Source organism: Brachypodium distachyon, chromosome 1 (genome assembly GCF_000005505.3).
Source record: "Brachypodium distachyon strain Bd21 chromosome 1, Brachypodium_distachyon_v3.0, whole genome shotgun sequence".
NCBI classification, from domain to species: Eukaryota; Viridiplantae; Streptophyta; class Magnoliopsida; order Poales; family Poaceae; genus Brachypodium; species Brachypodium distachyon.
Genome location: NC_016131.3, coordinates 12,206,380 through 12,227,251, shown reverse-complemented (window position 1 = coordinate 12,227,251; position 20,872 = coordinate 12,206,380). Strand labels below are relative to the sequence as shown.

At 42.7% G+C, this 20,872-nt stretch overlaps 2 protein-coding genes across 2 annotated transcripts; one reads left to right on the top strand and one right to left on the bottom strand.

Annotated features, from left to right (window-relative positions):
• Nucleotides 1-3,260: 3,260 nt before the first annotated feature.
• On the top strand, nt 3,261-4,111 carry LOC104583009. The gene has a single exon (XM_010234653.2). The coding sequence runs from the start codon at nt 3,519-3,521 to the stop codon at nt 3,909-3,911; it is 393 nt and encodes a 130-aa protein (XP_010232955.1). The 5' UTR covers nt 3,261-3,518; the 3' UTR covers nt 3,912-4,111.
• Nucleotides 4,020-16,044, bottom strand: LOC100842621 (DUF21 domain-containing protein At1g55930, chloroplastic). Its single transcript, XM_003562274.4, has 14 exons — nt 15,327-16,044; nt 13,370-13,467; nt 13,175-13,268; nt 12,994-13,076; nt 12,821-12,919; nt 12,626-12,707; nt 12,042-12,181; nt 11,888-11,966; nt 11,723-11,786; nt 11,401-11,492; nt 8,207-8,272; nt 7,213-7,329; nt 5,958-6,137; nt 4,020-4,386 (listed from the first exon to the last, which is right to left on the bottom strand). Exons 1-14 carry the CDS (start codon nt 15,861-15,863, stop codon nt 4,114-4,116), a joined length of 2,004 nt encoding a protein of 667 aa, XP_003562322.1. The 5' UTR covers nt 15,864-16,044; the 3' UTR covers nt 4,020-4,113.
• Between the last annotated feature and the right edge of the window lie 4,828 nt (nt 16,045-20,872).

Here is a 20,872-nt window from a genome sequence, read left to right as displayed (position 1 = left end):
ACCCTCATATCTGCCATCAGTGCTTGCTGCAATGTGGCTGTGGCGATAGCCCATGGAGGAAGAAGAAGAAAGCCAAGCCCTCAGCGAACGGGAGAGTTGGGTATGGGTATCGACCCAGATACGGGGCTTGGATATGGGTTTTAGCTAGTGGGCTATCCTAACTAATATGTAGAAACGGAATTAAAAGTAGGTACCTTTTTAATTCTGGAAGGAGGGGTGTACCGAAGCATACTTCTTTTGATATTTATTTTAAACGGCAATTGAGCAACAAAATATATATGAGTGGTGCCACAAAAAGTTATATTATTGAATCCACAAACAGCGAAATTTCCAGTTAAATAATTTTAATTACAAACATATATCAGTTGTCTAATAATTATATCAAAGTTTTTTTAGGGCATAATTATATCAAAGTTAAATCCTGAAATATGGAATACGAGTGATCGAGTCTTATAAATCCTGAAAATAAGGGAGTAACAGTAGTTCGTAACTCGTAAGAAGGCGCTCGCTAGCTAATGATCAGAAGAAACAGGACAAGCTCTGGGATTGCACATACACGTACGTCCATGCATGCATGGTCAAAGAAACAGCGCCGTACCTGCCAAGTACGTAGGACACACACGATGGAAAAGAGAACCTAATGCGCCATGAGCTAACGGTTGAGATAGATATGATATACATTTGGGCAGATTGCGGAGCGTCCACATCGAGCTGTCTCACATGTACAGTGCCACACGCAGAAGCATCCCATGGTGCAACGCTAGCACCAAGCCCTACGTGCCACATTTTTATCTAGTCCGGTCTATCGATCAATCCATCCATCCATCAATTAGCGCCTTGCAAGCAATTCCTAGGTAGTCGCCAGTCCCCACCAATTACACACACATCATGCATCCTCCTCGAGCCTTGAACAAACTATCCATCACCTTTCACTTTATAATAAAGCAACAAGCTAGCTAGCTTTTGGCCGGCCGGTTAAATAAAATTTAAAAAATTACTATATATATTTATGCCTTACTTTGTGTACGACATGTGCAGGAAGCGTACGATCGATAGGGTAATTATATATAGGAACTCACATCCTGGTACAGTACTGATCAGCATGCGCGAAACTATATATGCGTACGTGCTATCCAGTGTAGTAACAAATTGCATATGGATCAGGCATATAACTGTATAACTTGTGATGATTAAGTATGTACGGAGTATGTAATTTTCTTTTCACTCGATCTTTACAGGTTTATGTTTTCTTTTACTACCTTTCTCGGCTCTATCTCGTCATGGTCAAATACATGAGAGACAGAAAGATATGCGCACAGAGATGGATCCATTAATTTCCATCTCTTTGCTGCTTTTTCTTCGTCCTCTAGCTAGCGTTTCTACCGGAGACAGTAGTGTCCGTGAAAGGAAGATGAAAAGACGATAGGAAACAAGAGGAAAGAAGAGAAAGCGAGGGACGAAAAGAGAAGAAAGAAAGAAAGAGATAAAGGCATGCACGAGAGAGGGAGCTGTGCTTTTAGGGAGCACACACCCAAACCACAACGACATATATGCATGCACACGGCATAGGTTCACAACGGCCGGCATGCAGTGCGCGGGTGATCGAGACGTGAGAGGGCACGCGAGAAATGCTCTGGCAGGTGCACGCATGCCATTTGCGTCCATCCAGTCCACGACAAGGGAATGTTCATCGAGCCGCCCATAAATTACTGCCCCATACTGATCTTCCTTCTCGGCCACTTCAACACATACCCACACTCTCTTTCTCTCTCTCTGATTAAATTAGTTTTTCTCCCTCGCTCTCTTCGCGTTGTTCTTGGGCATTACTAGTAGATTATTACTAGCTGTTCGATTGTTATTGACTCCACACGTTGTTCCATGCAAAGATAACAGAGAAGAGCCACTATCGTGTTGGAGCCAGGGAACGGAAGCGACGTGCAAGGTTAAAAATGGACCATGTAAATTAGACACGTACGTACGTACGTACGGTTAGAACCATCTCCGCTAGTCGGAACTGAATAACACTTCTTTTCTGTGGGTTGAAAATTAGTTTTTTTCAAAACCGGCCGATCAAGTTGCACACATCTTGCAACTTAAGTAGCTGCCGCATACACATTCGGGAGCACACACGATCGATCTCAACTGCCGCATGCAGTTGTGCAAGAAAAAAAAACTGGACCATTCATCGATGCCCCGTGAGCATGCATGCATGCAACAAAACTCCACGACAGATGCAACTTTTCAGTAAGCAACCAAATCGCGTGGATGAGTAGATAATTCGCAAATCACGCCAGCGCGCAGACGCACAGTTGCGCGCCTTATGTTTAGAAATTCGGGTGAAAATTTTGACGCCCTCAATAAAAACACGGAGGGAGTACAGATAATTGTGACTTTGTATTTGTAAACCTTTACTTGTACACAAATTTTAAGATATGCAACAATTCAATTTTTATTGGATTAGAAATAACACTCAAAATCATCATTGACTAGAAATAACACTCAAACTTGTACCCGAATTTTTATTGTACCGGAATCTGTGAGGAGCATGTTGGTCGTCTACTCGGTATGGACACGCTACATGGATTTAACTTCCACAAGGGTTTGCACGTCGAGTGATAATCTCATGATCCATTGACCGTGTTCCCCAGCAATCAAAACCTTCAAACGCATGCTAAAACCTAGGGGAGTTACAATTCAAAGAACACCATGAAAAATATAAAAATAAAGTCCAATCACCGGACCTCCAAAGAAGCTCAAGTCAAATAATGCTGCTTCTCTTTTAGGGGGCGAAATAATGCTTGGTGCTGCAGACATCCGACGGGTTAGAGTTTGGGTATTTTGACCTCAGCAATAACCTGTAGTAATAGGTGGAGGGAAGAGTATTTGTTTTTCCCATGCATCCATCTGGCTGTTTAGACGATTAGAGCAGTGTTTAGAGAAAGAAAAGGCGAGAAAAGAAGCTCAGAGCAGCAGCACACCGTCTCCCCTTGCTGCAGCATGCAGCACTGCACCAGGACAGCAGAGAGGACGGGAAAGGGAAAAACCGAGGGAGGAGACAGACAGGGCACAATCATGCCCACCCCCACGACACGATTCCCACCTACGGAAACCGCACAACAGCAAGCGTCCAATGCCAGTTTCCTTGGACTCTCCCACGTACCCTTCTCTCACCTGCTGCACGTCTCGGCTCTCTTTCTCGGGCAACGTGACATTCTCCCCTCCCAGATTCTCCCACCTAGTATAGAGTATTTTTCTGTACCATCCCATAACATAGCATCAAATAATGGAAGGAAGAATTAAACCAACTTGCAACACGACCATAAGAGGACGAGCTGCATCGGGACAAAAACTTGCTGCTTATAAATACGCACATGCTCCACCTCCACTACCATCAGCACCCCTCGACAACGAGCCCCACACGCACCCAGGAAGCAAGTTAGACAGACAGACAAACGAAAACCAAAACTCAAACTCAAAGAGTAGTCAATCATCACAGCTCTCTTCGTCAATCATCATCAATGGGGATGCAGAGCAACGAAGGCACGGTGATGTTCTCCTCCATCGCGCTGCTGCAGCAGAGGTTCAGAGAGCTGGAGAGGATCAAGGAGAAGCGGGAGGTGAGACTTCTACAGATTCTCACTCCCCGTGAAGCCGAACTCCTTCAGGGTGTCAGCGGTAACGCCGCCGCCGCTGCTGCTCCAAGGGAGGCGCCGGTCAGATGGTTCTTCCACCCGGAGCTGTTGTACCCATGCAGGCCTCTGGGTGGCACCGCTGCCTTATTTCCAGTGGTGCCGGCAACCGCAGCTTGTGAGTGTAAAACCATCCAGCTCCACGGCGATTCCCTTGCAATGGACCTGTGGCCCAGTAAGGCCTCCGGTGAAGTTGATGTCGACACCTCACTGCACCTCTAGATTACTACTACTGCTACTTAGAAATGCTGTCCTAAGCTGTTGTGCTGCTAGCCTTCTCGGTCTCCTCAGTGTTACTATCGCTGTTTTTGGTAGCCTACTATGATCCTCTTCTCTTTTCTTTGGTTGTAATTGTAACAAGGGGCAGGAGGGTGGTGAGCTGTAATTATTGCCTGTAGTACAATGGTGCTGGTTGTTTTCTTTGTCACCTTGTCGCGGTAGAGCTGCCAGCATCTTCCAGTTCGGCACTCTTATCATTCGAGTATGAAACTAGCTCTGCAGGGCAACCATTTTCTGTTATATCAGGACACACGTCGTCATCATCACTATCGGAAGAATCACCAGAGTCCTTTTTCTTTCGTTTGATAATCTTTTTTGACATCAGCTTGTTCACACCCTTGTTGTCAACGTCTACACATTCGCTGCTTATTGGCTTGAAACTGACTTTGCTGACCTTTCTTGCATTAGCTTCGAGTATCTGCATGTAATTGAGACATTCAGAAGAGCAGTTTAGCAAATAATCAGAAACATAGTAAAAACAGCTTAAAATACATAAATGCCGCTCATTTAGAATATAAGCACAAACTATCGATTCATCATAACTGAATAGCTGCTGATACAACTGAATTAAACTGTATAAGAAACTTTGGGAGTGGCATGCTCATGAAAAAACATTGGGTGCCAACAGCCAAACCAAGGATGTGAGCTATTCATCGTGTGGTTTTGAATGAGGCTTAAACACAACTTGAAGAAGTAGATTCTCAATATCGATATATTGCATGGTTAATATTTTCTGGTATGACATGAAAGATTAAAACTCCTTGAGAAGAAAAGGAAAAAAGAAAGACAAGCGATAACAAGTATCAGCAATTCAGCATCCATCATTTTGCGTTACTGTTGTGTTTATCTCTGTTAGTTATGTGAATATAGGTGTAGTTTGGTTACTATGTTACATCTCACTCCAAAAGCTACTGAAGACATGAAAGATAATTTATAATGTTTTGCTCCTAATTTTGATACTCCAATATAATTGAAACTTAGCATTATAATACAGTATCTTTCTTTCATTCATGCATCAGAGAATTAGTCATTTTACTACAAATTTATATTGGGGAAGAGTGCAAGGCTACAAAACCTAGAAGTAGGTTGTTTCCAAGATCTGGGCCGCTTTCCAATAACTAGATAGGAACGTCCAGTTTCTAGCTAATTTCCACTATACCTGAAGTATATAATAAACATATCATTTCATTGGCAGCTGAAAATCCGAATTACAAGTAGCAAGGCACTGGGATACTCCACCAAATGCAATTAAAATAAACTGAGGAGAACCAAGCTTAGCTTGGGTAGTCAGCCCAGCGAGGTATGTTGTCTGCCCACCAGAGTTTGATCCCCGAAGGTCGCATTCCGGTGCCTCACCTTGCTAAAATTAATATATGTATCTATATATTGTCGGAATGCAATCGTGCATCTCTTACAGTTTAAATTCAAAAATTAAAATGAACTGAGCCAAACTAACATTAGGTTGCTCCATTACTTAAAATGAGCTGAGCCAAACTAACATGTCATTGCTCTATTGCTGATTATTCAACATCAGTTTTCTATTTTTGAAATGATAAATGGAAACAAAATAAACAAATGAACCAAATCATCAAACATACACCATATACAGCGACACGATATTTACAGGCATAATGCAATACAATTATACAAATGGCACAGATACAGCAAAGATGCACAAACGACAGGCATTTGCGTTCATGAATATGTTTCAGTAACTTTTGCACAGTCAAGCACCTAGACTGATGTCAGATGATAGGTTTGAGTAATAGGCATTTTTGTGTGATAAAATCTTGGCCAATGTGACCATTCTGGTCCTTCTGAAATTATACATTTTAACTGGGTTCATGCAACTAAAGTGAGTAAATTTCTAGTGGGGTCTTTTCTAGTGAAAACAATGAAAGCTCGGAATACTAGATCATTGTGGTAGCAAAGAACTGGTGCAAGATCTTGCTCTATAAAAAAATGTAAGCAAAGTATTGTCACAATTACCTCGAGTTCATAAGCTTGAGTTCTTTCTCGGTCATCTTGGTGATCAGATCCTTCGTCCTGATATTCATCATTTTCTTCTCTTTTGTCCCTTTCAAGTATGACAAGCATTTTCCCACCTTCTTCTGGTATATACCCGAAGGATTCACAAACAAAACCAGACACAGTCTCATATTGATGGCCCTGCAAATAGACGTATTTCCATGCACTTCATGACTTCAGTCAATCCAAAAAGAAATTATCATAACTGAACTACACAGCAGCATATGATGATTGCCAGGAACATTTGCCATTAAAACCTTTTCTACAATATAGTTCAAGTTCCAGACTTTTCTAAGGTTGGCAGATGCTTTATGCAGGAATCATCAGAAAAAACCAAATCACTGAAGTGCCAATCAAGGAGGAATAGATCTCCACTTCTTTTTAGACTTCACAATCTAGGAAGTTCCATTACTTAGCATGAGTCAAATGATTTTACTGCATATACTATCAATTAACCATTAATCATTAGCATAGGTGCATCTGAATAACCTTCAAAACGACATGAAATCATGCACAAATGATATGATTTCCTATTAGTCTCTTCCATACGGCTTTTAAGTTTCCTTCATTCTGTATAGCTCTTGCATATCAGCCCATTTGGGCCCACTACACAGTACAAGCTTTCTATTTGACATGGTATCAAAGCCCATGATTGCTCATGCCCGATCAAAACCCTAGCTCCCTACCAAATGCTTCCCCAGTGGTGATCCACTGGCGACCCCTGGTTTGGGACAGATAAGCCTCTTTTGTACGTGCTGATACAGCTCCAAATATGGAGCAAAGGGCTTGGATGCTGCCGCATCAGGCTCCGACCTTGTTGTGGGGCTAGCACATGTGCATACTGCGATCAGCATCGCTCGTGAACCAGTGAGGGAAGATGAAGTGACCAACACATTGCTGTGGTGCTTCCTGCACCTGCTAGAACAAACTGTAATACCTCTACGGTGCATACCCTCGGAATTACAACTTGCTTATTTCTATACCAGATCCCAGACCAGAGCTCAGCATGTGTTCCACATCTCCAAACCCAGCGTCTCACAGTGAAATACATGGCATTTAATTTAACCCTTGGAAGTAACAGCTATGATTTAAAAGAGAATGGCATCTAAAAAGTATTGACATAAACAAACACAAGAGCAGGTCTTTAATATGGCATGGACTAATCTCAGCACTCAATGGAGCATGTAGAAGCTGCTATGATCAATGAGGAATATACCTCTGGTATTTTAACACCAAGCTCTTCAGATAGATCATCTATTGATGTGTTTGCATCAACATAAAAAGTTCCATCTTCCAGCATTACTATATTACCTGTTTTCTTCTGGATTTCCTCCTGCAAGGGTAAATTAGTAGCATAAGGAAATGAGAGACTAACAAAGCTCCTAGTTTCCTTGATGATGAAAAAAGACGTGCTGTGAGTTATCCACCAAGACATGCAAAACCAGTTCGACTTGGCCGATTCCAGCAACAGAAAAGTCAGGATATTGAATCCTGCCGGTCTTAATAACAAGTTAATGTCAACTTAGTCCTAGTCGGTGTCAGCCAAAGTTTTAAATAGTGCGCTCAGCCATTTAACGGCGGTCCAAAAATTGATGCTAAAGCTAGCTATAGCCTACATCGCTGTGCCCTGCATAAGACGGCTACCGCAGCTAAAGCGTGCTATTTAAAACTGTGGTGTCAGCTATGGCTCCAGTATCTCATCCCCTTCAAGCCATGGCGTCCTGGCATTCATTGCTTCACTTTTGATGAGATAAAAACTTTTTAGTGGAGTTGGAGCTGTGATTAATTCGGGAATGCAACAAGACAAGACTACTAAACATTTTCAAAGTCCTCTCAGCTCCAGCTCCACGAAAAAGTGGAGCGTTGAATGACCAGCTCCACCAAATCTGTGGAGCTGGAGCTGTCCCAGACACACCCCTAGTATCTCATGCCCTTCAAGCCATGGCATCGTGGCTCTCTTCTTTACTGTAATTACCCTGACAGTACAGTCAATCTACTGATTAAAATTCCTCAGTCAACATGAAATGTCACCTCTTAATAAAATATAAATACAAGGAGAAAAGAAATATAAACAAAAAAATGTATTACTGCCTTTCACCATTTCCATATCCATAAGTATGTAAAAAAAAGGCACATATAATAGCAGGAAGAAAAAAAGACACTGAACACTAAATTCACAGATCGGATTGAAAAGTTCCTAAAATAATCACCTTCGAATCATTCTCGTCGAAGATTTCACCAACGATTTCTTCCACCACATCTTCTAATGTCACGATCTGCAATTGTTATAGTAAGAACGCCCAAAGTAAGATCTATGTGAGAGGATAAATGGAATTAGAAGCTATTTTGGTCAAAGTTTTCATAAGACAGTATGTTATAGTCACTCCAACAGGATGCTTTAGTTTCCAGCCTAACTACATGTGCAAGCAAAAGTTCCAAGATGTACTACAGTACTAGAGTGGTCAAAACATTTTACAGCTTCTATGGGTGCGCACTAGTCAGGAGATATCTTGTCGATTGTGCATAAAAATTAGAATTAGAATAATTATTCATCTAATTTGAAGTCTTTATAGAAAAAGGTGTGAAACTAAATAATAAAGATCATTGGAGTTGTGGGGCACCAAATATACAGATAGAAAGGCTTTTTAACTTTCTTATTCTAGTTTTCTCATTTTTCTAGAAAGATGGAATAAATGTCACATGGGCTGTGTGTATAAAACTATAAATTAACACCACGAGGGCTCAGTGGCATGCACAGCAAAAGGAAGTACCGTGCAGCAATAGGAAATGGCAAAGCGACCTAATAGAACTAGAGAAGGAACTAAGGATAAGTTAGTCATCTGTTGTCCTAAATAACACAGAACCTAACTGTATAAGAGATGACGTCATGCCAGGCCATGCCTATGGCCGCCACATGAGGGGTGCGCAGCATAGGGATAAAGATCACCTGAAGGTAGGAACTTTTAGAGCCTATAGAGATATATATCAAGGTTTGTTATTTGCTTAACCCCTAGGGAGATGCTTCTCATCTTCTTGCATGAATGAATCAAGCAAGACTATCCATATCTTCTCCATCGCAGTAGGAAAACCCAACATCACACTGTAGAGGCCAAGGCTACGTCTGTCTGGAGAGACACCACAGCTATCCCCCTGCGATCCAATCCACCACAAATCACCCACCACTTGACATCTTGGTATCAGAGACAAGTTAGTTATCAGCCACCATGAACTATCACATCCATGACCCTCGAGAGTGGCGGAGCGTGAGCAAAAATAAGAGGGGGCTAACTCCATATCAAAACCTATATGCATGAAAAAATTACCAGTAATATAAGACATAATTAGAGGGGAATGTCAAGATGATATATTTATCTTGTTCACACCAACTCCATCTGCAAGAAAATCATCTTCCATTTTGTTGCACAGCCTTTGATTTACATATACCACCAATGCTAGAGTATCAGGAAGAAACAAAGAATGTCAGCCAGAACGAACCGAAGAATGTCAAGCCGAGAAGGAGAATAGGGGATTGAGAAGCAGGACTGGAGAAGTGAAAAGAGAACTCAGAGAAGAGGAGGAACCGATCACGTCGACAGAAACAAGGGCGCTATCAGAGATTTGGGATTTCTTTTTAGGGATTAGGGATTTGTGAATTGGAAAAACATAACCAGCAGAGGAGTCCATGCGTTGCGAGACAGAAGCTGGCGACGAGCATGTGTGCGTGCGTGGTGGCTTCCGGCGTTCTGACTTCTTTCATTACGATTGGGCTGATTTGTTGTGAGTTGGGCTTGAACATGCCTATTCATTTGTGCTTTGCACTTTTGAAAGGGTGGTTTGTGGCCCAGTTTAGCTTCCATTACGCTCCGCCAGTGCTCGAGCAGCAGCTGGCAAAAACAAGGGAGCCGTTCATCACAAATGCAACAGTTGTTCACCAAGGACCAGCAGAGTACTACCAAAAATGTAGACACCTTCACCAACACCGTGCGAGACCTACGCAAGCAGAAGGGCACACACCACCTCGCGATCATCAAGCTGGAGAAATGGGAGCAGCGAACATCCAGCATCAGTGGCAGACAGCTGCACCAGTGATGGCATCCTGCAGATGGATGACCTCAAACCACTCTCCCTCCATAAGTCCGGTAATGAGAGCTTCATATGCTACTAACAGATGGAGTTTCCCATCTACAATGGCGAGGTGGAGCCAGAGCCTTGTCGTGACTCAATTGTTGGAACCAATTCTTCGACAGCACAGCCAGTGGCAGAGAAGGCCGCTGTGCGTAATCCCAACTAATGTGTGACAGCTGACTCCAATAGCATCGCTTCAAGGCTGAATGGATAGCTTCTCTCCATGCACTGAAACTCTGACCTATTAAACATGCAGCTTCGTCGCCAACACTGAGTGGAACTCTTGGGTGGCTCCTCTCCCTCAGGCGCATGGCCAGGGTGATGGAGTGCCACAAGAAATTCAACACTCTCCTATGTTGTGCAACACAACTGATGGAAGATTATAGAAGTCCAGTCTATACCACTAGTTTCCAGGAGCCACTGCAGATTGTATGTTGACATGAGGCAACTTGTGACCTTGGAAGATGTCGTAGGCTTGGCACGTGGGTGCTAATGACATGCTAACTGGGCACAGCCAGCCCCTCCACCACTAGTCCAAAACTCTGGATCGCGGGGACACCGTACCAAAAACCAGCCATATAGAAATACTTCGGTACCCAGTAAAATTTCTATGGAATTTTAAGTCATCCTGATGTCTACTGGTTGAGCCGTTAAGGTGAGTCCATAAGTTATATATCAAAGAATTATACTGTCTGTGGTGTGCTTATTGTCCTTAAAAGAAACATGACTACGAAGTAGAGACCAGAAGAATTGATCTATTCGAAGACAAGGAGCACTACCTAGTAAGCTTGAAGTTAGGATAATTAGCTAGTTCGCATGAATGGGCCCTAGGCTGCTGGTTTAACTAAGTTATTTAGTATTTTTTAGCCCCTGGCACCCCCACTGGATCCACCCATGGCGAGCAGAACCCAAGCAGCATGTTGTAGCATCTTGGTGTACATCCAAACTGCCTTTTCATGCACAGTTTTGCACTAAACACATGGCCTTACAGAATCATCATAACCGAGACAAAGATGACCTTATCTGGAAGAATCAAATCACTCATCAACATAGTGTGCCAGATGAAATGAATTCCAGGAACCAAGTTAGCAATTTTGGAATCAATTTGGTTGAGTTAGTGGTGTTGGATTTCTGATTCTGTGGCAAGACAGATGAATTAATATATTTCTAGAACAGCAAAACCATATTGGATCAAACCCAAAATTAGATCATTAACAAATAGTGAGTTCAGATTATGTTGTAAATGCAAAGAGTATAAAGGATGGGTTTCTGTACGTACACCAATAGTTCCACCATATTCATTGAGGACAACTGCCATATGAACCTGCCTGATCCGGAACTCTCTTAGCAGGTTCCAAACAGACATAGAATCTGCCAGATGAAAAACGATCATACTTTACATCCATGACAATGCGGAAAACAGCAGGAAGAAAAATAATCAGTGCCATAAACATATAAAATTTTAAAAACATTCAATAAAGTAATATTAAAAAAGACAAAGAGATTCCTGCTGAAGATAGTATTTAGTTATGTAGTCATGTTTCAGTCTGAACAAACCCCTTAGTAAATTGTAAACAATAAACAGCCAGGTAAACAATTACCTGGGACAAAGTATGTTGGCATATGTGCAATTTCCTTCACAGTTATTTCCTTCAACTTCTCAACCTTGAAAAACAAAATGGGCAATTCTTCAGAAAACTATCGTGCAGACAAAATAAGAACTAACCTGATTATCTTGTAATGTAAGTAGTAAACAAGAGATAGACCTCTTCAACATATTCAAGCATGTCCATCGCATATACAATTCCAACAATATTATCTATACGCTCCTCAAATACAGGAACCCTGGAAGTAGGTGCAGATGTCATTGACAAGTCATGAAGATACATAGTAAGACACAGTTGCGGGACTTGGAAGTACCTAGAGTACTGATGAGTTTCCCATAGGTTTTTGAAATCAATCAGTGTTGCAGTAGCATCAACTGCAACTACATCCACCAAAGGCGTCATTACCTCCCTGACATGTGTATCTTTAATCTCCAGTACATTCTCAATCATATCCTGTTACAAGACTCGGAACTGAGTAATCAGGAATAAATAGGAAGGAATTAGGCCTGCACAAGCAGGGATAAATCAGAAATTTATAATAGTGTAGCATACTACAAGAAAGATACATAATGTACATTGTGCTGTTGTTATCAGGGCTGGCTTTTTCCTCATCACACTGAAGTTTTAAGCTCTGCTTCCTAGCATCTTAACAGAAGTAGTAGTAAAATAATTATGGGCATCATCCAAGTGCTCAGGACATGTGGTTACATGCAAGCTTTAACATAGCAGTTCAAATAATGCAGAGATCCTACATTTCTCAAAGAAACAACATATGTACCACAAGAAAAAATTATACAAAGATGTAAATGAAGATTCTTAGACATTGAATGATACAAGAAATTAAGGAAAAAATATAGATAAGAATAATACTACATCTCGTACTATTAACTATCTAACCTGTTCGTCTTCGGCAATTGCACCACTCAACTCTGCTCCACGTAGCATTAACTTCAATTCATCTTCAGTAACAAATGGTTCACTGAGGCAAATAAGTGCATATAAGCACAAGATTCAGAACTGCATACTCTTACAAAAATTGTATCCAATGTAGTTACAGCTAGGGGTGTAAAATAAAAATATGTAAGCCCCTACCTTCTTCCTTTCAGGCCTAGAAGCTTTAGAATTCCCATAGATATAATAGTAACAATCCGCCCAACTGGATACAGGATAAGCGAAAGCCATGCAACCGGTCTGATATACAAAATGGTAATATTCAAGTACTATGAAATAAGAACAGTATTTGAACAGTAAGTTACAACACTCACCTGACTACAAACCTAGCAACCTCTGTGGCATTATGAACTGCAACACTTTTGGGAGTGATTTCTGTAAGAAGTAAAACGGCAACCTGCAAACAGAAGGGTTCCACAGTTAAAGTGAATAATCCACATTGCGTAAGCAGATAAGCATTAAGTAAAAAGGCTCAGTATGAGATAGAAGACATACAGTCATGACACCTGTTGCTGCACTGACACCTGCTTCGCCAAAAATTGCTGTCGCCGCCTCAGTAACAATGGCCGTCGCACCAATGTTGACCACACTATTTCAAAAGTATCTCCAGGATATGAGGAAGAAGAGAATTAGGAGGACGAAAAAATTATTGCAAGAAACAGTGTACAACACAGAAAAGCCATAAATTACGTTGTGCCAATGAGTATTGTTGTCAGGAAGCGAGTGACATCATTTCGGAGCATTTTGAAAACACCATTCTCAGGTTCCTTTTCAGCCAGCTCACGAACCTGACGGAACCGGATTGCAAAATTTCAGAAAATATGCTTATTAAATCAGAAGAGATCCATCATCTTACAACATTCTATTAATAAATAAAAGAAACAAATGGATACATATCAAACCCAAAACACAACAAACAATGAGTTAACACTGCAATTTGATCCGAAAGGAGACGGCCCACAAACTTGTACACAACAGAATTGCCTTTCTATGTTTCTTGCTAGGTATTCAGGACTGTATTATTACTCACTTTAACGTTTAGCCGCTGGGAACAAACTTTTAGACCTAATGTGCTGATCGAGAGAGATTCTGGCACTAACTCATGACCATAACACCTAATTATGCCCAAATATTAAACTCAAAATGACAATGCATTAAACTTGAACCTTGGACTCAAACCCAAAGACAAGATTGCACGCAACACGAAGCTTAAAGTCTTGAATTACAAATGCTACATGTCTACATGAAATTTTCATTCATACTTTGTTGAGATTTTAGAAGATAATTGAATAACATTCAAGATCTGTAGACAGTTCTTTGGGGGAAAAAAGATCTAGATAGACCTGAACTGGAAGGCAAAAATGTACTTTCACTAATTCTTACAAGGTAACAGGGCTGCGGGGGGGGGGGGGGGGGTCCAATTTGACGCTGAACATATACTAATATGCCACTAAGGGATGGAAAATGTGTGAGCTGATTTTTCTTTTCCAAACTACGAATGTACCAAGATAGTGTTGCAAAAATTGCAGTTTCAAATATTCCAACAGATAATTGATGGAATTAGGATGCGAACGAATCTATATATTGCTTGGAATGGATCAACCTTTCGCAGGGACAATAACACATTTTCTTACAAAATGTTACATTCCTCACATGATCCCCAAAAGGTAAAATCTAATGCGCTACCTCCCTCATATAACTAACCAATGAATAAGACAATTAAATAAACACTGCAGCAGGATGAGGATTATAATTAATTTAAAACAAACACCAGCAGGATGAACATGACAATTGATAACCCCCGAAACATTAGCCATATCCCTCTGGTGCACCATCTGAATCTCGTTCCACCACCAAGACCAACTCCGCAAATTGGCATCACCCTGATCATACAACCCCTCCATCCAGCTTGTCATGATGCAAATTAATTATCTAATCACCACCAAAGCAGCATAAGTAGTGATGCATACAGATGCCCATAAGCATGCAAACACTGATCCCCTAAGACCAACTCTGCAAGACTGCAACAACCTGCTCAGCTGCCAATGACACTCCTGGCATGGGCATGTATGTGTCACTATACTTGTGCTGCTTTGGCGGTAATTACATAATAAATTTAAATCATGAGGAGCAGGATGGAGCAGTTGTATGCTCAGGGTGATGCCAGTTTGCAGATTTGGGCTGGTGGTGGAATGGGGTTTGGATGGTGCATCAGAGGGATATGGCTAATGGGGATATTTTTTATTAATTATCATGCTTATCCTGCTGCAGTGTTTATTTAATCATCTTATTCATTGGTTAGTTATATGAGGGAGGCTTCCCTTTTAAATTTTAGAGGCCGATAAGCATGCCCTCGCTGATCCCCTAAGCCCAACTCTGCAAGACGGCAACACCCTGCCCAGCTGCCAACCAAGGCTGCCAATGACACTCCTGGCATGGGCATTGCCCGATCGTCATAACTATCTCCCAGAGAATTGCTACCTCGCCAGGCCCCAGCCATCTTGCCCCATAGGAAGTGATTGATTGCATATGATGATTTCATACGAAACGACCGTAATTATATGATTCGTCAGAACCAATTCCACATACTAATAAGTACTAACATGAAAGTTAAAAATGTATTTCCAGGTACTTGCAATGCACGAACCTTCCAGGGCCAGAGCGTAGTGATGGAGGTCTCGGCCATAGAGAAGAAGGCAGAGAGGCCGAGCAACAGGGCGAGAACAAGACCCTGCTCCCTGAGAAGCTGCAGAATCTGCAGCACCGTGGGCCAGCTCCCTCGCAGCGCCGCCCAGCCCATCCCAGCGGCTGCATCCACCGCCCCGGACGCCCCCCGACCCGCTCCCGCCGCGGAGGCAGCCACGGCCAGCGCCCGGCGGCACCAAGCCGCCGCCAGCGCGCCGCACGCCAGCGCCACTGCGACCCGCCTCGCGGCCACCAACCGTCCGGCGTCATCCACTCCCGGCGGAGGAGCAGCCGTCACCTGCAGGGGCAGCGCGGAGGCGGAGATGGGGGCGAGCATGCGGGTTCTCGAGCCGCCGCGGAGCCACGTAGAGGGAGGGGAGGGGAAGCGGTAGGGGGGCTTGGTGGGCGCGCGGAGGGACTGGAATTGGAACCGCGGGAGCCTGCCGCTGGCGAGGAACAACGAGGCCGTGGAAGGGAATGAGGTGGAAGGGGCGGACATGGCGCTCGTCGGCGGCGGGGCCGGGGAGCGAAGAGGGTTTGGGGAGCACGAAGGGCAGGCTAGCCGCTAGCTTGGACGGGGACGGGAGGTGGTTGCGTGAGGGGAGGAAGGGGTCCTAGGGGGGATGATGCCATGGAAGATGGAGGTGGAGGTGGGGCGGGCGGCCGGTGCGCACGGCGACAAGCAGCCAGGAAGCCACGGCCCCACCTTTTGCCACTTGAACAACGTCTCACACTGACCACCGTGCATCGCAAGAACTATGGGATCCACGCAAGTGTGTGTTTGGTTGGGCTCGGATTGAGGCCGCGTTGGGCTTGGGCATGGAGAATTTGAGATGGACTGTTGCCGGAACCGGCGTGGCCCGTTTAGCACGGTGTTTTCTTTTCTTTTCGACATTCCAATGGAAGAAGATATAACTCATCGATTATGAGTGGTCCTCGATTTGGAGAAAATTTGGAGTCTCTCTTTCCATACAAAAAGTTAAAAACTTTCCTTTGAAAATTGATGTGTCTCTCTGTCTGGCTAATAAACACACAAAGGTAAACCCACGGTGTCACCTTTGCAAACCAGAGATGAAGATATAAACCATGCGTTCTTCCAATGCTAGCGAGCGTGCGATGTTTGCTACTAGCATTCTGGATGATTGCTATCAGCTGATGTCTGAACTTGTTAAAACCTCAATTGAGCATTACAAACCGATGTCCGTGAGGTGACGAGCCTTGCTAGCTTCTCCCCTCCTAACTCTTGGGTCGATACCCTTCATTCTAGCTTAATTCTCTTTCTGGGGTTAGCAATCAATGAAAAAATGGGTGTTTTGTGCGTCGTCAAAAGAGCGGTTACCGATTGTCCGTTAAAGACCGGAAGATAAGTATAGACAAAGAACGATCTACAACCACCTTCATGTAGTGTTTGGTTAAAGGGCAACATGGAATGGAATTGAACGGTCTATAACTCTACAAACTTAAAGCCGGAGAGTTGTTCGCTCCCTCGACGCTCCACGACCGTGCGTTGGCGGTTTATCTTCGGTTTTTGTCCGATCTGGATGATTTGTTCGATTTCCTTTCGATCTGAGGGCGTTGGCATGCGAGTTGGTGGTCGGCGGGATGGCCAGCGCGAGCCATGCAGTGGTGTACATGCATGCAGATGCGTGTCTCCGGAGCTTTCGAGAGCGCTTGCGCTGGCAGTCTCGTTCCGGTGCCTTCTGTTGGACGTTATATTTGGGCTGCTAGCCCCCCTCCTCCTCCAGCACGCAACTCCATCGCCCCCCTTCCCCCATCCAAATTTCCATCCCTGCAGTGCCGGCGCCACTACTTGCTCCGGCCGGCCGCTAGCCCCCTGCTTCGTCACGCCATTCCATCGCCATGGTCCGCTCCGATGCCCGATCCCCTGCTTCAGGGCAACGCCCAACCCCATCCTAATTCCCCTTCCTGTGTACACAGGGAGGCAGCGAAGATCAATTGGGAGGCCACCAAGGTCAAGAAAGCAGTAGCGGGTGCGCGCGAGACGCAACGCGCCCTGCAGGACAACGCCAGGGAGCACCGGGAAGACTACGATCGCGGCGGCGCCTCCGGAGGAACGGACCACCGCCCGTCGTAGGGCGCGCGCGACGAGGAAGGAGGTGTGAAGCCCACTGAGCCTGACACGAGCGCCGGCAGCGGCCGGCAGTAGGTACGTCTATAGCGCGACGAGGGGATCCGGCTATGTATGCTTGTAAGATACCGCCTCGCCGCCAAGTTCAACCGCGGCTGCCGCAAGTTATGTGCTACACTGCTCTATCGTTGGCGTGGCTGCACCTTCCGCCGTCCTCCTCGAGAACCTCACGCCCACCGGCGGCGGCGCACCGCCATCTCATGACGAAGCTGCGGTCGCGCCTACATCAGCGCCTACGCCGCCCAGTTCCGCCGCATGGTACACCAGGTCACCGCCCGATGACCTCGATCTCCCCTCCCACGCCCCCACCTCCCCCGTCAAAACAACGGCGGAGGCAGCAGCGACAGGCAGCGGATCATGCCAGGTTTGATACCACATGCATATTTCGTCTTATTTTGGAGACAGGATATACGCTCTTCGATGTCAGCAAATGATTCGATTGGTTTGTCCATCAAATTAGATGAAGATATTATTAGGATCGTTCTTCTTTATTTTTTCAGTTTCTGCTTCTGGTTACAGGACTTTCAGTTGTGATAAGAAATTAATAGAAAAACAAAGCACAGAGCTATCAGGTAAGGGATTTCGTTCGTGGTCGTCACTGATCGATTTACTTAGCTTAGAAGTTAATAATGTTGTATGTTTGGGCAAATAGGCTCGCTGCGAACTGGCGGATTTCCAAATCTCCGTATTTACTTACTCAAAAAAAATCTCCATTTTTACACATCGATACCTTGCGACCCAAATGATTTGATTGGTCTATCCATCAAAGATGAACATATATATCAAATGGTATAGGACTATCTGAAATTTCGTGTTGATCTTGATCCTATCAAAGGAGCTGTTGTACTTTGTTCAGTAATTGTTCAAGAGGTTGGTAAATCAGCAGTAACTCTTATTTCAGCTTTATGTGTTATACTAGGTGATTCCCCGCGCGCTGCCGCGGAAAATTCTATATACACGTCTGAATATGATTTTAGAAACAAATGATAATAATATGATTTAATATAAAGTAAATATGAATATTGTAGGACACATCGGCTTTATCATTCATAACACCTATGCAACAAAACAATAGGTGTAATTTTGATGTGCATGAACATTAAAATTTCAAAGAAACCGAACAGTGAAGTTTCGTCAACCTGAATATTTGTAGATGTTAGAAAAAATGACATACATATCATGAAAATACGTGTGTTTGGTGAAATATTTATATGCAACGTGAAGATGAAAAATCTTAGGTATCAAAATATTAAATTCAAATGGACCACCAAAATGGATTCCTAATGTACAACAACACATGATGTGGATGGTGATTTGGAACCTTTGAATACTCATGATGTGCATTATGTAGATGATGATGTGGACACCTTGCATGTCAAGTTTGCAAACATTAATTGTAGTTAGTGGGGATCAACTTTATAGGTTACTAGGTGATTCCCCGCGTGTTGCCGCGGAAAATTCTATATGCACTTCTGAATATGATTTTAGAAACAAATGATAATAATATGATTTAATGTAAAATAAATATGAATATTGTAGGACAAAACGATTTTATCATTCATAACACCTATGCAACAAAATAATATGTGTAATTTTGATGTGCATGGACATTAATAATTTTGAAGAAACCGAAAAGTGAAGCTTCGTCAACCTGAATATTTGAAGATATTAGAAAAATTGACATACATATCATGAAAATATGTGTGCTTGGTGAAATATTTATATGCAACGCGAAGATGAAAATTCTTAGGCATCAAAATATTAAATTCGAATGGACCACCAAAATGGATTCCTAGTGTACAACAACACATGATGTGGATGGTAATGTGGAGCCTTTGAATGCCCATGATATGCATGATGTGGATGATGATGTGGATAGCTTGCATGTCAAAGCTTGCAAACATTAATTGCAGTTAGTGGGGATCAACTTTATAGGTTATATAGATATAGATTTCAAATTGATGCTTACACATGTTTGGTCTTGAAATCTTGACGAGTTAACGATGAAGCAATTTGTTTCTTTCTAAACATCAGTTCTCATATTTGCTATTTATTTATTTATTTATTAATGCTATGTGGAGTTCGTGAGTAACCATTTTGCTATGCAAGTGACCCATACTTCATGCAAGTGAACCATGCTTTGAGTTGTACACTTCAACCGGCAGTTTGATTGCAGGGGCTATACAGGGAGGACGTAGAAGTACTGAAAGCACCTACCATCAATTCAGAGGGTAAACCAATAGCCTAATATTAATAATGGGTTGTTATCCCTTTGGCAATATAATATTTACAAAGTTCTTCCTTAGGTCCTTCACATGAATCTCACTGTATTGGAAGAAATGCTACTAATTTCAGACTGAAGTTCTTATAGCAATGTTGTTAAACTTCCCGAAGTTCTAAATAGAATTGTGTGCATTTTGCATATATAATGATCCTTTCTTGCAGCTTGTCTTTGCATTATTCTCTTTCCATGGTCATCGCAGCTTAACTTTGGTTCACATTGTCAATGGGTTTTTAATACACAAGGTCTGGAGCAAAAACAAGAGAACGAATCTTTTTTGTCACTGTGATGTGTGTGTAGCACTCTGCACCATATCCTATTTTTTTTAATTTTTGCATCACCTTAGCAAATAGTAACTCATTCAGTTTGCTCTGTTGTTGCAAAATTAATATATCTCTTGCAACTCTATTCTAATGGATGCAGTGAAGCACTTCAAAAGGTTTATTATGCTCTTTGTCTAATATGGCATCCATCTTATTCCTTCTAACTTAAGTGCGAACTTTGAAAATGATACGAAAATTGATCTATGTTATAAATACGTATAAATAATTAAAGAGTGCTTGTGGTATGACATGCATAAATAATTAAAGAGTGCTTGTGATATGACATACCTCCTCGTTTTTTTATACGCTCCTCGGTAAGGGAACTTCATCAACGGAAATTGTTATCTTTCTCTGAAGTTTCAACTTTTGACTTGCTCTTACAATTATGCAATCTAGATGAGTTAGTTTTCTTACAGTTATGCAGTCTAGATGTGTTAGTTTTGTAGTTCCTATTGAATTATGGTATTGTAGTACTCCCTCCATCCCATATTAAGTGAGTGTTCATGCAGAGAAACAAAAGCAAAAGGAGGAATTCAAAAAACAAAATGAGGAAGCGAGGAGATAGCCGTGTGAGGTGAAGCTCAAATTTAAGTTGGAAGTTCATGCTGTTTTGAATTTCTTTCGGACATTGTACTCTTAATAGTTTTTGTTGAAAGGATATGAAACACTTTATGAAAACTGTGGATTCATATGGTGTTCTGCATTATTGGTTTGAGGATCTGAAACATCTAATATTCAGCACTACAGAATATTTA